Below are 16,149 nucleotides of genomic sequence, written 5' to 3' on the forward strand. Positions count from 1 at the left end.
AACAAACAAAACCTCTTGACTATGCTTGGAGAAACTGCTGCTGCTGTGATTACAAAACTGAGCCAAATGCAACGTCTTTCCCTTTCCTTGAAGCAGAGGTCCTACCGCTTCTCTTTCTTCTTTAAAAAATAATAATAGTTGGATTGCAAGCCAAGCAACCAACTGGAGAAGCTTTTCGCAAGTCTGGAGACAGAGGCGCTTTGCAGTGCGAGACGGTAGGAGCTTCACCTGCCGAACTTATCTTTCTTTGTGTGCCTCTCTTGCAACTGTTTTAAAACCTGTTGCTGCTGTTCTCGTTGTTCGAAGTAAAACCACAACTTCGCGTTCTGGCATCAAACTAATCATAAAGTTCCAGGGTGATGGGACGGCGGGTGTGCAAAAAACACAGGGAAAACGGTGCACGCGCAAAGAGCCCCCCCCCCCCCATCAAAGAGAGAGAGAGAGAGAGAGAGAGAGAGAGAGAGCGAGCGAGCGAGCGCGCGGTGAATTCCTCGGAGCGCAGGAGACCCCCAACTCCACGCGCGGAGCAAAATCGCTCCTTCTCGTCCCAGACAAAGGAGCCCGTCGGCGCCACCCTGGAGCTGTCTGCTAGGCGCAGGGAAGGTGGGGAGGGAAGGAGGAGGGAGAAGCGACTAGATTTCTCCCCCCGGGGCAGGAGGGGAGGCGGGGAGGGGGTCCAGGGAAGAGGAGAGGAAGAGGGAGGGGGAAGCCGGAAAGAGGGGAGGGGGGAGGCTTGGCTTTCCAGCGGCTGAAAAGGAAGCCAAGCCTCTCCCTCCGGCCGCCCCCAAAGTACAAAAGCAGAGAAAGAGAGAGCCGGTGGCGGGACTCCTTCGTCGGCCGGGACCATGGCTGCCTCCTGCCAGAGCTGGCTCGCCAACGAGGGCAGCAAACACCTCCTTTTGGTAAGAGGGACCTTTGCCTTTCGGGGGTGCGCGCAGCCTCGCCGCCTCCATCGCAAGGATGTTGCTCTCGCTGCGCTTGCGCGCGCGAGATGCTCAGAACCTGCCCATGCTCAGGAGCGCTCTTGCCCTTTCCCCCCACGCAGGGTTGGGTCCAAGCCCTGCTCGGGAACGCCGAGCTTGGAGCCGTCCTGTGCGGGGAAAGGCCAGGAAGTAGAAGAAGGGGAAAGGAGAGAGCGCTCCTGAGCATGGGCAGGTTCTGAGCATTACGCGCAGGATCACAGGGTGAGGACCAATGCTTTTGATTCAAATCTAATGGAGAAAACCATCTCCGCCTTCCTTCTGGAAGGCTCATAGCTCATTGACAGAGCAGTTGCTTGGCATGTAGAAAGCCCCAGGTTCGTCTCCAGGTAGGGTTAGGGTTGAAACTTTGGAGAGCTTCTGCCAGCCATGATACTGAGCTAGATCAGCCAAAGACCTTACTGGATACAAGACTGGTTCCTGTGTTTATTTCCCCACATAATTCAGCTTGCATTATTCCCACAACAGCCCTGCAATGTAGGTTAGCGTTACTGCCCCTCACATTTCTTACCTGGTCTTTGACACTGGAAATGTCTGTTTTTAGGACCCGCCCTGTAAGTTGTTTAAAACTGTTTCTAATGTTGTATTTTTTTATTATTGTCATCTGCCCTCAGACCTTAGGTTGAAGGGAGGTTATTAATAAAGTAAAATCGTCACCATCCTAATTGCAATGTCAGAATGAGAGGCTTGCCTAACAACACAGTTCTAGACAGGGCTGCTCAGAAGTAAGTCAATGGGTTCAATGGGGCTTACTCTCAGATGTGATGCAAGTGTAGGTTTGAAACCTAAGTAGTCATTTTGCGACAGATTTGCTGTGTCAGTTACAGTACTCTGTTTGGGAGGTGGCACGAAATGCGAGGTTCATGGCACAAAATTAGCGCTAAACTTTGGCATCAGTTTTTTGGGGGGGATCAAAAATTTTGGGGTCACACATTAATGGAGCTTGGAATTTGAAATGGAGGTTCCCTTTAACTGTCTCCTTTGTTGAACTGCGCTGGTTTTTGCTACAGAGGAACCCAAACCAACCGTGTGTGTGTGTGTGTTTGAGTCCGTGTACGTAAATATGGCATAAGCACATCTGGAATTAAAAAGTACTTTCAGTGCTGGGTAGCTGCTTTAGTTGAGATTCCTTCATTGCAGTAGATTGGACTAGAGGACTCTCAGGGTTCCTTCCAAGCTTACATTTCTATGATTCTATAGATGACCATGAGAATTTAGGAAGCTACTACAGTGGTACCTTGGTTCTCAAACTTAATCCGTTTCAGAAATCCGTTCCAAAACCAAAGTGTTCCAAAACCAAGGTGTGCTTTCCCATAGAAAGTAATGCAAAATGGATTAATCCGTTCCAGACTTTTAAAAACAACCCCGAAAACAGCAATTTAACGTGAATTTTACTATCTAACAAGACCACTGATCCATAAAATGAAAGCAATAAACAATGTACTGCAGTCACACAATCAATCAATCAATCAATCAATCAGTAGTTGAACTGTGTTCCACACAGTCACACAAAAAAGGAGCCACAAAAACAAAAATGCAAAATAAATAGCAAAAACAGACAGACCTCAGCATAACACTCAAAACAGAAGTGTGGCACTCAAAACGGAACATGTTTGCAAATAAGTTTGCAAATAAGTTTGCAAACTGGAACGCTTCTGGGTTTGCAATGTTTGAGTTCCAAATTGCTTGAGTACCAAGGCGTTTGAGAACCAAGGTACCACTGTATTGGTCCACCCAACTCATTATCATCCACACTGGCTGGTATTGGCTCTTCAAAGTTTCAGGTAGGAGTCTCTGCCCGAGCCCACCTGGTGAAGCTACGGATTCTGCTTGGCACCCTCTGCACTGAAAGCAAATGAGTTCAGTTCAGGACCTTTCCCACATTCCCTATTAATTTCAGTTCCCCACATTTTTGTTGAGTGTATGTTTGATAGACAGATCTTCTGTGCTTGTGCAGGTTTTGCGGACTCTCCCAGCCAGTCAGGGATAACTTCATCGGGATTCGTTGCTCCTTTGCTTCTGTTCACTCAGGCTGGAAGGTGTTAGTGATGGGTAGCCTTGGAAGACTTAAACAGTGCTTTCAACTAATATTCAACTAATTTGGGGAGGACAACACTACCTGTGGCTAGTAATCAAGGTGTTCTGCTTCCACTGTCGGAGGTGGTAAGCTTCCAAATGCCAGTTGCTGGAGATCAGGTGTGGGCAGAGTTCTATTGCACCCAGGTCCTGCTTCTGAGCTTTCCATGGGCACCTGGTGGGTCGCCATTGGTCTTAGAATTCCTACAAATCCAGTAATCTGACTTGTCTGTTTAGGGGTATTGTCCTCGCTTCAGCATTTGAGAGGTTCTGGGTTCAAATCCCAGACAACTGTGGTGGGGACCAGCTGGTCTTTACCATTAGGATTTGTAGCTCTGAGGTATAGCACCTGCTTTGCAAGCAGAATATTCCAGGTTCATAGAATTGTGGAATCATGTTATAGAATAACAGAATCATAGAACTGGATGGGACCCCGAGCATCATCTAGTCCAACCCCCCGCAATGCAGGGATCTCAGCTAAAGCATCCATGACAGATGGCCACCCAACCTCTGCTTAAAAACCTCCAAGGAAGGAGAGTCCACAGCCTCCAGAGGGAGACCGTCCCACTGTCAAACAGCTCTCACTGTCAGAAAGATCTTCCTGATGTTCAGTCAGAATCTCCTTTCTTGTAATTTGAATCCATTGGTTTGAGTCCTACCCTCCAGAGCAGGAGAAAACAAGCTTGCTCCCTCTTCCATCTGACAGCCCTTGAGATATCTGAAGGTGGCAAGCATATCCTGCCAAGGTCCAGTCTTTGGCATCCCCTATTAGAAGCATCGGATGATGGAGAAAGCCTTTGAACCCTAGAGCAGGGGTGGAGAACCTGACACGCTTCAGATGCTGTTATTCTCATCATCTCTGACTGACACCTTTTTCAGGTGGGAGCTGTAGTCCACTGACATCTGGAGGGCCACAGGTCTTCCACATCCCTGCCCCAGAGGGCCACTCCCAGTCAGACTAGGTGCAACTGGACTAAACAGACAAATAGCAGCTTCCTAAGAAGAATGCATGGGACGCGGGTGGCACTGTGGTCTAAACCACAGAGCCTGGGGCTTGAGGATCAGAAGGTCGGTGGTTCAAATCCCTACGATGGGGTGAGCTCCTATTGTTCGGTCCCAGCTTCTGCCCACCTAGCAGTTTGAAAGGACATCAAAGTGCAAGTAGATAAGTAGGTACCACTCCGGCGGGAAGGTAAACAACGTTTCCTGCTCTGGTTTCGCCAGAAGCGGCTTAGTCATGCTGGCCACATGACCCAGAGACTGTTTGCGGACAGACGCCGGCTCCCTCGGCCTATAGAACGAAATGAGCACACAACCCCAGAGTCATCCACCACGACTCAACCTAACAGTTAGGGGTACAATTACAGATAGGTAGCACACGAAAGCTCATACCAAGAACTAACTTAGTTGGTCTTTAAGGTGCTATTGGAAGGATTTTTTTTTGTTTTGAGTTAGGGGTACCTTTACCTTTAAGAAGAATGCACAGAGGGCCCACAGCTCATTGATCATGCACATTTTTTTCATGTGCAGGTTTGATTCCTGGCATCTCCATGTAGAATAATATGGTAGCAGGAGATTGCTATGACTTTTGTGCTTTGCTTGTGGACGCTGTGGGGAGCAGGATACTGGGCTACATTGGCTAGACCAGTTTCCCAATCTTTTTCTGACTATGGCCCTCTTCTGACCATGCTTTCTGTGTCCCTCCCCATGGGTGTAGCCAAGGGGAGGCAAGGGACAGCTACATGACAAACGCCGGCTGATTGGAAGGTCAGCGGTTCGAATCCCCACACCGGGGTGAGCTCCTGTTGTTCTGTTCCAGCTCCTGCCAACCTAGCAGTTCGAGAGCACACCAGTGAAAGTAGATAAATAGGTACTGCTGCAGCAGGAAGGTAAACAGTGTTTCCATGCGCTCTGGCACTCGTCATGGTGTCCTGTTGCGCCAGAAGCAGTTTACTCATGATGGTCACATGACCCAGAAAGCTGCCTGTGGATGAACACCAGCTCCCTCAGCCTGAAAGCGAGATGAGCGCTGCAACCCCATAGTCGCCTTTGACTGGACTTAACCGTCCAGGGGTCCTTTACCATTTACCTAAACAGATACTTATTGGATGCCTGCAAGCAGTGCCTGAGCAAAATTGCACTCTGTTCATTTGTGGCTCTCAGCAGCTGGCAATCAGGGGCATGTGTCCTTTGATAGTGGAGGGAGAACACAGCCATTATGACAACTTCCTAACAGGTCTCTTATTCACCTCCCCCCTCCCCATCCTAAACTTAAGATCTAGCCTAAGGGTGCATTCTTGGGATGGCTGAGACTGCATGATTACCCTGTTATCATGCATTGCAGCTGGCAGGTCCATTTAGAGCCATCTGAGCTCATCATGTTTGCTAGCCTCAGCGCCAAAAGCGATCTCTTATCATTTTAAATTACAGACCCCACTGAAGCAAGCTCCTTGGGACAACATGCATGCCCACTCGCCGCCATCGTGGCTCCTTATTTGCAAATTCTGTGGGTTGAATACACACTAAACCAGCTGCACTTAGTTCCCACTGACATCTATGCGCGTTGGGACAATAAATAAATAAATCCCAGTGCTTGGACGCAGAGCCTTAAAGCACGGACCTCTGCCTGGAAAGAGCGAGGTGAAAGCTAAGTGTGGATCAGGCCTTAGTTGCACTTAGTTTCTACTGAACTCAAAGGGACTTAAGCTGTTATTGTCTCATTGCTTTCCATGGGACCAAAGTGTGGCCGATTCAACCTGGATCCAACCACCAAAGGAGATGGTGTTGGACTTTCAGAGGAAGAGAGAACTAGCCCCGCTGTACATCGGGGAGGGCTGTGTGGAGAGTCTCTTCCTTTAAATTCCTAGGAGTTTGTCTCAGTGAAGACCTTACTTGGAAAATAAATACAACCCAGGTGGTTAAGAAAGCCCAACAGAGACTCCGTCTCCTCAGAGTATTGCGGAAGAATGATGTCAATCAACGTTTGATGAGCTCTTTCTACAATAGAAAGTGTCCTTTCATACTGCATCATGGTGTGGTACGCTGGTTTGACATCATCTGATAGGAAGTGCCTACAGAGGGTGGTGAATACAGCACAAGATATTATGGGCTGTCCCCTGAATCCGCTGGATGAAATAGTGGAAGAATGTTGCCTCAGGAGAGTGAGGAAAATTCTCAGGAATGATTCACACCCTGGCCAGCACTTTCTTGATCTCCTGCCCTCAGGCAGAAGATATAGAAGCAGGATTAGTCGCACCAACAGGGTAAAGAACAGCTTCTATCCATGGGCTGTTAGGCTGCTGAATGAAAAGATAACAAAAGGGCAACTGACTTTCGGGTTTGGTGTGTGTGTGTCAGTAAACAAGGGGAATTAAGACTAAGCTGAATGGGGGGTGCTTGTGTAATCTCACTGTATACAAGTTGTACAAGTGACAATAAAATATTTCAATATCTGTGGTGGGAGTCCAGAGCGTATTGGAGATTTGCAGTCACACAGGACGGTTCTTCCAGACAACCCATTTACTGAGCATTCGTTTTGATTTGTTTACAGGGAGGTTAGACAGTGTTGGCTATTTATTGAATAATCATTGTGATCACACACACCCCCGCCAAGGAGGATAGATGACTTTCCATCAAGAATGAGTTATCCCACACTTTCCAGTGCATTTTCCTGTCCCTTTCCTTATTGCGAAAAGTCTGATTATTTTGAGAGGGTGTGGTGTGGTGGGGAGTGGTTTTATTGTGCAAGAGCCCCCAATCAGCTGCAATTGAGAGAGGCAGGGTGGTGTAGTGGTTAGAGTGTCGGCCTGGGAGACCAGGCTTCAAAATGTCCCTTGGCCCCATGACTGGGTAACCTTGGCCCAGTTGCCTAACCTACCTCACAGGGTTGTTGTGGGTGTTAAATGAGGATCATGTACACCAGGGGGGGAAAAGATGGGATTTAAATACTGTAAATAAGCATGTAATCTGAATTTGCTGATATGTGAGCGAGTCCCACCAGGAAATAGTGACGATCTGAAAGCATCCCATGTTACAGTGAGATCATCACTGTTGGAAACCTTCCAAAAACACAGCTGGTGGGGCCCAACTACCCCCCCCCCATTTTATTTCTTAAAAGCCTTTGTCTCGTTTTTTCTCACTCAGCTTTTGAACCTTGAGAGTTTGTTGCCTGTGTCTTCTCTCTGGCGGGGAGGGTTCTGGTTTTGCACATGCCCTTTCTACATGTAATAATAATAATTTGTTCTCTCTTCTCTCCCCCCCCCCCCCAATTGCTTCCTTCAGCTGCTTTGGCTGTCTCTCAACGTGGGGCTGTTTTGGAAAACTTTCCGGATATATTATCGGGGGCCTCAGTATTACTATCTGCATCAGATGCTGGGGGTAAGTGATAGATGTTTGCTTCCCCCCCCCTCCTTCCCTCTCCCCTGCTCTCTTTCCTTGGGGCTCTGGGAAGGAGAAGGAAATGGAAAGTTTTGGCTAACCGGGAAGATTCGAGGCTTCTTGGTGACTCATGAGAAAGAGAAGGGGTGAATGTTTGGGAGGGGGGCAGAGGGGTTATGTAAGGGCAGGGGTGGGTGCGAGGGAAAGGAATATAGGCTGGGGACTCTGTTTCTGTGTCTGAATTAAAGGAACGGCTCTGTCCAGGGTCTGGGAAAAGAGAGCTCCCTGCCTGTCTGTTCTTCCTCAGCTCCCAGCTGCAGGCATCATTTTTTGGACTCTGGCATGTGAACCCCACTCAGCGGATGGCTGGGCTTGCAACTGATAGTCATAGTAACTTTAACCAACCTCGTGGGCCCGTTCCGGCGAGAGCGCTTACAGGCCAGCTCTCCTGATGTGCATTTCTCAAGGGAAAGGATTTTCGTTTCTTTTCTTTAAATAAAACGAACCTTCCCATCCTTTCCATCGTACTCTCACGAGTCCTGGTGCGGTTTTCTTTCGGAAAGAGCTGTCAGCCAAAAGGAAAAAGGAAAAAAGGGAGGGGAAGTAGTCTACCCAGGATGTTTTAGCTAAAGATGGGGGGGGGGGAATTTTGATACAGCTTACATTTAAAGGTGGACGTACCTAATGCACACTTTTCTGAAAGAACAATAATGGGGCAACATTATTCCCATTTTGCAGTTGGAATCAAGTCTGAGAGACGGCTGTTTACACCCCAGGCAAGATTCTTCCCTGATTGCTGTTTCTGCGTGTGTGTTTTGCAAGGAAACCTAGATGTTCAAATGTGCACGTGTTATTTGTGCTGCGCATGTGTTTTGCACTTCAAAGTCTCTTTGTTTATTGCACCTGTATTGAATAGAGCAGCGAAGGCATTGCTCGCTCAGTTTCAAATTTATCCTTTCACCCACTGGTGCTGCCTTCTTTTTAATTGCAATGTTCCTTTAAAACCTTCAGGGCAGAAATCCAGGAAGAACAACTATTTCTTATGTGGAGGTATAACAATGAGAGCATCTTCACGTGTTGGTTTTCTCCCTGTCACAAGGTGGCTCAAGGAACCTAAAAAACCTGCCTTTAAAAAGCAACGCCTGCCCATGTCATCATAAGGCCTAGAAATTTGATTTCTCTTTTTAATAACAGAAGTTCTGGTGCGTTTGTTGCACCATTCAGCTTTTATGACGCACAGATAACAAGGATAGAGGAACGTCTCCTGTAATATTCAGATGCAGAAAACGTTTCTGGTTTTTGTTTTTCTTTCTCATTGTGGATTTGTCTCAGGGGAAATGATGCTTTAGCCTCAGCTGCTAGCTAAGGTGCTCTGCAATGCTTGCTTGCTTTGGAATCAATCAGTGCACCACACTTGGTGTGACTTACTTCTGAGCAAACACTCCTAGGATCGGGTTACAGTTCTCCCTTTCTTTAGGAAGGGAATAATTGCCCCTGTTTTGATTTCAGGCATTCCAAAGCCTTCTGAAATTCAAAGAGCCATTTCTGTTGTTATCCCTTGTGTGGGGGAGAAGAGAGGAGGCAGGCAGCACTCTTTTTAATGTATGCTGGGATTTCTGTTCAAAAATAGTTGTCTAAAGCAATGTGTGTGTGTGTGTGTGTGTGTGTGTGTGTGTATTGGATGGAGGGCTTCCTATTCAGATCAAGCTGGTCTATAACTGAGGGTGCTTTTGGACTGTGTTTCTGGCAAGGCCAGGTTGCACAATTATAGAATTAAAGAACTGTAGAATTGGAGGGGATGCAAAGGATTGTGTAGTCCAACCTCCTGAAATGCAGGAATCACACATAAAGAATGAGTGATGGTGGTGTTCGCATTTGCAAAAGTGTTATATTATCTCAGTGTGGTGTAGTGGTTAAGAGCAGTGGACTCGTAATCTAGTGAACCAGGTTCGATTCCCTGCTCCTCCACATGCAGCTGCTGGGTGACCTTGGGCTAGTCATACTTGTTTGAAGTCTCTCAGCCCCTCTCACCTCACAGAGTGTTTGTTGTGGGGGAGGAAGGGAAGGAGAATGTTAACCGCTTTGAGACTCCTTCAGGTAGTGATAAAGCGGGATATCAAATCCAAACTCCTCCTCCTCCTCCTCCTCTTCTTCTCACATGAGATGGAAAAGTTGAAAAGCAGCTCAGCTTTTCTTTTAGGTTGTGATGATGTCTCTTTTCTTCTCCCACTTTTTTTGGTCTTCCAGTAGTAGTAATAATAATAATAATAATAATAATAATAATAATAATAATAATAAGTATTTATAGCCCGCCCATCTTGGTGGGTTTCCCCAGCCACCATGGGTGGCTCCTAACAGAATATTAAACAGAATAAAATGGGCATAGGAAAACTCGGCCCTCCAGATGTTTTGAGACTACAGTTCCCATAATCCCTGACCACTGGTCCTGTTAGCTAGGGATGATGGGAATCGTAGTCCCAAAACATCTGGAGGGCTGAGTTTGCCTATGCCTGGAATAAAACTTCAAACACTAAAAACTTCCCTAAACAGGGCTGCCTTCAGATGTCTTCTAAAAGTCAGGTAGTTATTTATTTCCTTGACATCTGGTGGGAGGGTATTCCACAGGGCAGGCACCACCACCGAGAAGGCCCTCTGTCTGGTTCCCTGTAACCACGCAGTGAGGGAACCGGCAGAAGGCCCTCGGAGCTGGACCTCAGTGTCCGGGCTGAACGATGGGAGTGCAGACACTCCTTCAGGTATACTGAGCCAAATCAGCATGTGTGGAATGCACTTGTCCTTCAACTCTTGGGAAATAAAGTCATAGAGTTACAGAATTGTAGGAAGGGACCCCAATGGTCATATTGTTCAATCACAGTTGAATAATCTCTCACATCCAACCTCTCTTTTGAAATCTCCAATGAAGGAGGACCCACCAACACCCAAGGTGCTCTAGTCTGTGGTCAAACAGTTCTTCCTGGTCTTTAGCTGGAATTTCCTTTATCATTATTAGAATCCATTGTTTCGGGTCCTACTCTCTGGAGCAAGAGAAAACAAGCTTGTTTCATCTTCCATGTGACAGCCCTTTAGATCAGTAGTTCCCAATTGGTGGTCCATGGACCACAGGGGGTCCATGTAACCCACCCCAGGGGTCCATGGAACCGTTCACATAACAAACACTACTATAGAGATATCAAAATTTTCAAAAGTAAGGGGTCCGTGGCTTGGCTTTTGAAAAACAGGGGTCTAATTGGAAACCCCTGCTTTAGATATTTGAAGATGGCTATGCTATAACTATAGTTGTAGTCTTGTGCCAACAAGCCTACTTCACCAAAATACCAGGCATTTTCAGTAAGGACAGTTATGGGAGAAAAGGGAAATGCGCTTGCTGTGACCTAATGTCATTGAACCTCCCTGAAAACAAATCAAAATGAATGCTCATGGAATAGCCAAGAGGGAAGAGGGATCAGTTGTTAGACTTCTCTGGGAATTGTAGCTCTTCGAGAGGAATATGGGGCCTCCTAATAACTCTTAGCAACCTAAACAACTTCCCAGACTTCTTTGGACAAAGCCATGGCTGTTTAAGGCCATATCATAGTGGTTTTACACGTACAGTGGTACCTCGGGTTAAGTACTTAATTCGTTACGGAGGTCCGTACTTAACCTGAAACTGTTCTTAACCTGAAGCAACACTTTAGTTAATGGGGCCTCCTGCTGCCACCATGCTGCCGGAGCACGATTTCTGTTGTCATCCTGAAGCAAAGTTCTTAACCTGAAGCACTATTTCTGGGTTAGCGGAGTCTGTAACCTGAAGCGTATCGAACCTGAGGTACCACTGTATGGTGTCAAAGTGGCCAGTGATGTAACAGCATGTAAAAGAAGACCGGGAGACAGTCCTTTGGGTGAGGACAGTGGGATAGTCAAAATCTGGGGAAGGAGCTTTCTCCTTCAAAAGGGGCAGGAAAAGCAGCAAGAAAAGCACAAAATCTTGTCTTTCGTTCTGGCTTCAGCTCAACTGCATTTGCTTGTGTGTGTGATTTTCCTGTGCAAGCTGAAGAACAGATTTGGCTTGGCGGGTAGAGAGCATAGGTTTGCAGCAGAGCCTTCTCCTTAGAGGCAAAAGGCAGTGAGACAGAATGAACCGATTTGCTGGGTTTTCTCTATTTATTTTTAGCCGTGCTGGCTAGGGGCTGATGGGAAAATCTGGAGGGCAACAGATTCCTCCCTCCCCCTTTACAGGGTCCTCAAGCAAGGGATAGCTCAGTCAGCAGAGCATGAGACTCTTTATCTCAGGGTCATGGGTTTGATCCCCACGTTGGGCTAAAAGATTGCTGCATTGCAGAGGGTTGCACTAGAATAATCAGTGTTTCTCAACCTGTGGGTCCCCAGATGTTGTTGGACTACAACTCCCATCATCCCTGACCACTGGTCATGCTGACTAGGAATGATGGGAGTTGTAATCCAACAACATCTGGGGACCCACAGGTTGAGAAACACTGCACTAGAACAGCTCACGGCCCCTTCCAGCTCTATGATGAAGTATAATCTCAGATAAATTGTTATGTACTGAGTTGAATAGGATCCAAAATGCAGCAGTCTGATTGGTCCTAAAACAATAGGATCCAGAATGCAGCAGTCTGATTTGTCCTAGAACAATAGGATTCAGAATGTAGCAGTCTGATTTGTCCTAGAACAATAGGATTCAGAATGTAGCAGTCTGATTGGTCCACAGGAGCCACCCAATCCAGCTCCAGGTAGAAGTGAATCCGCAACCTGATTGGCCTACAGGAGAATCCCGGAATTAGCCAATCACATGGGGCCCATTGTGTAAATAATGTATATAAAGGAGACATTCTGGGGGAACTTCCATTCCTCCTCACCACCATGAGCTGAATAAAGAGCATGAAATCCACTCTCGATTCTGAGTATATTTCGTAATTAATCCCATTTCAGATGCTAACGGAGAGATTACCTGCTTTGCTTCAGGGTCCCAAACCCTCATTGCATGCCGGAAGGACACATTTTAGGAAGCGATGCCACATATAGCTCTGCAGTTAGGAATGAAAGACCTTCCTTTGTTTACACCACTGTCTTGCTGCTTCTCTGGAGAAAAGCTTTCTCATTACGTCATAATTGCATCCTTTATTATTTTCTCGCCTGCAATATGGTCCAGATGTCCCATAAGTTTGCTGCCCCTTGATGGGATAGATTATAAGGAGGCCTCTGTACGTCCTTTGCTCCAACATGAGAGGAGCCTCGCTCTTCTCTGTGACCTCCACATCATGGTGGTGGTGGGGAAATGGAAATGCTTTGTTCCTTGGTCCCCATAGTACAAGGCTGGCTTTTGAAACAGTGGGGTGAAGGAGCACAGACCTAGACCCTCCCATATATATATATATATATATATATATATATATATATATGCTTTCGTAGATTTTCACGGGTACAGGAATGCAGGTTTTGGTGTCCTCGGGTGTCTTCCCGTGTAAAAGTTGGGGTGTCTAGGCGACGTTTCGACGAGGTCTCACTCGTCATCTTCAGGCTTTTGTTCCTTCTTCTTTTGTTCCTAGGCACACTAGCCTGGGAACTTCCTCTCTGCCCAGAACATTGGAGGCTAGACACCACACCCCCTCTACAGTATTTATAGGAACTCAAACATTGAGATCCCGCTCTGTTCCAGTAACAAGAAGCCGAAAGCACCAGCCTGAAGATGACGAGTGAGACCTCGTCGAAACGTCGCCTAGACACCCCAACTTTTACACGGGAAGACACCCGAGGACACCAAAACCTGCATATATATATATATATATATATATATATATGAGGGTCTAGGTCTGTGCTCCTTCACCCCACTTTTTCAAAAGTATATATATGAGGCATACTTTTACATCTTACTCGATTTTTTTGACTTCCATCAGTCCTGTCTGAAAATTTTCCAATCTAATCCCTTAGTATGCATTTCTTATTTTCCCTGTTACATTTCCTGTTACTCCCTGGGGAGAGAGCATTTCAAACTCTTAACCAATATCTCTGTCTTTTTCTACTTTGTAACACTTCGCATATTTCTCCTTACAAAACTTCTTGTAGTCCTACTAGTGTAATTTGTTGATTACAGTTGCTCTTCAAATAATTCATATACTTCTTCCAATCTTCTGTAAATCTCTGGTCCCGCAGGTTTTGAATCCTTCCTGTCATTTTGTCCAATTCTGCATAGTCCATTAATTTCGCCTGCCATTCTTCTTTCGACCTAGACCCTCCCTCATTCTGTCAAATGAAGATAGGGACCTGCTTGCACTGCTCAGATTCTCACACTGAGAGAAACACTCTCACACTGCAGAGTCATAGACTCATACAGCGTTGTAGAATTGGAAGGGTCCAACTCTACAAGGGTCGTTTGGTCCAACCCCCTGCAATGCAAGGAATCTCAGCTAAAGCATCCATGACAGATGACCTTCCAACCTCTGCTTAGAAACCTCCAAGGAAGGAGAGTCCACCACCTTCCGAGGGAGACCATTCTGCTGTTGGACAGCTCTTACTATCAGAAAGTTCTTCTTGATGTTGAGTAGGAATCTCCTTCCTTGGAGCTTGAAGCCATTGGTCCGAGTCCTACACTCCAGAGAAGGGGAGATCAAGTTTGCTTCATCCTCCATGTGACAGCCCTTGAGATATTTGAAGGTGGCTGTCATATCATATATCCCCTCAGTCTCCTCTTTCCCAGGCTGAAAGACCCTACTCCAATAGTCTTCGACCTTTGTAGATCTGAGAGCCACTTTTAGCCCCAACGTGAATGGTGGGACCCATTTCTTTTTTCTTTTCTCCCCCCCCAATTTTTTTATTCATTTTATAACACAACTAAACAACACAAACAGGAAAACAAACAATACAAACAAATTCTTGTCTTGTCCTTATTTTTTTCTAAACATTGTTAGGTGAGCTTCCCCAAGTCCCCCGTCTGATTTTCCTTTTACCTCATCTTTAGTAGTTTACATAGATCATAATGTCTAACCATTTTTTTTATCACGCTTACTTTTACCATACAAAGTATACTGTTTTAAAGTACACTATCTTCTACTTCTAACCCTACAGCCTATATCCGCTTCCAGAGCTATTCTAAGATTTAAATATTTAACATTTTTTCCCCCAAATATTCTTTAAGCTTCCTAATTTGTTACCGTGTGCATGATAGTAAAGCCCTTGGGACACCCACCACAGTTCGGACAGATGTGGGTTTGGACCCGGCAGTTGTAGACTAATGCTTGCTCTCCTCTTTCTGTTTCTGGAGGGCAAGCCAGGCAGGAAAAATAACAGAGCCTCGTGGCACCTTAAAGATTAGCACACTTGTGATCATTAGAAAGGCCCTGCTATAGCAGCCCATTCGAGGAAGGTCTGTAGCTTAGTGGTAGAGCATCTGCTTTGCATACAGAAGGTCCCAGGTTCAATCCCAGGCATCCCCAGGGTGTTAAAAACAGATATTAATTAACCATTGTGGAAGGATGTATTCTTAATTGCCTGCATGTGCCCTCGGATGATTGACAGGTGGGCGACCCTGCAGATAGAAAGTCAATGTTTCGGGGGAAAGGTCCTTCTTCCTGACATAATCCGTCTGCACGGATTGCTCTGTAAAGCAGTCAGGCAATTACAGCCCTTCCGCGCTTCACAGTCTGAAATAATACAGCCAACCCAGTTGCATTGCAGGATTCTGTCGAGTGTGTGTTTCGGCTCTGAATCTCCGAAAGGGTTGCATGCCTGCTGAACATCTTCCGTTGATGTTGGGAGTGGAGAGCGGCTGCAAATGCAATTTGAGGGTGCCTGGAAAGTGGATACGCAGGATCGCTTGTGGGTGGTGCAGACATGTGCTCGGACGCTGGGAATGCAAACATCCATGCGGAGCCTTCAGAGCAACAGTTTCCAGAGCAGGCATGAGCTTTGCCATTTGGCTTTCAGACTCCTCCAGGCAGCAGCTGTCCGTGGGATGCCGCGTGATCTCCCTTGGCCAGCACACTCGGAAGTACAGGAAGTTGGGTCACGGCTGTGTGTGCCCTAGGACCTCTCCCTGACATTTTAGCATTCATTAAAGGAAAGAAAAAAAAGATTTAGCCTCTGTAGCCCTTTTGCTTTCCAGCGATCTGTGGAAGGAATGGGGAACCTCTGGATGCTTTGGAATTAGACAAATTCATAGAGGATGAATGGCTTCTAGCTATGCTTTGCTTCTATAGCAGGGGTCAGCAAACTTTTTCAGCAGGGGGCTGGTCCACTGTCCCTCAGACCTTGTGGGGGGGCAGACTATTTTTTGGGGGGGGAGGGAGGAAATGAACGAATTCCTATGCCCCACAAATAACTCAGAGTTGCTTTTTAAATAAAAGCACACCTTCTACTCATGTAAAAACACCAGGCAGGCCCCACAAATAACCCAGAGATGCATTTTAAATAAAAGGCTACATTCTACTCATGTGAAAACATGCTGATTCCTGGACCGTCCGCGGGCCGGATTTAGAAGATGATTGGGCCGGATCCAGCCCGCAGGCCTTAGTTTGCCTACCCATGTTCTATAGTTAGAGGTAGTAGTAGTTGTTGGCTTCCGTCCATCTTGATATATAATGGAGTGCACCTCTGGGGGTGAAGTCAGAGGTATTGCCAAGCATGGTTACAAAGGAAACTTCCTAACATGAGCTGAAACTGTTTGTCCACCCAGTCCAGTATTTTCCTCTGTTGTGTGAAT

General features: G+C 46.5%; 1 protein-coding gene across 4 annotated transcripts in view; it reads left to right on the plus strand.

Moving 5' to 3' along the window:
- Window positions 1-756: 756 nt before the first annotated feature.
- Window positions 757-16,149, plus strand: part of NOX4 (NADPH oxidase 4) — a 104,855-nt gene continuing 89,462 nt past the window's right edge. Inside the window, exons 1-2 of one of the 4 annotated variants that reach the window (XM_083736817.1) lie at window positions 757-902; window positions 7,338-7,433. Coding sequence is in view for 2 of the 4 variants with exons in the window: in XM_083736814.1 (XP_083592940.1) it covers window positions 846-902; window positions 7,338-7,433 (153 nt within the window). In the remaining 2 variants the exon portion in view is untranslated. Of the gene's footprint in view, window positions 903-7,260; window positions 7,280-7,337; window positions 7,434-8,945; window positions 9,036-16,149 lie in introns of those variants that run through there. The other 3 variants (XM_083736814.1, XM_083736815.1, XM_083736816.1) reach the window with 3 other exon arrangements.

The sequence above is a fragment of the Podarcis gaigeae genome (genome assembly GCF_964106915.1).
Source record: "Podarcis gaigeae genome assembly, chromosome: 4".
In the NCBI taxonomy this organism is placed as follows: domain Eukaryota; kingdom Metazoa; phylum Chordata; class Lepidosauria; order Squamata; family Lacertidae; genus Podarcis; species Podarcis gaigeae.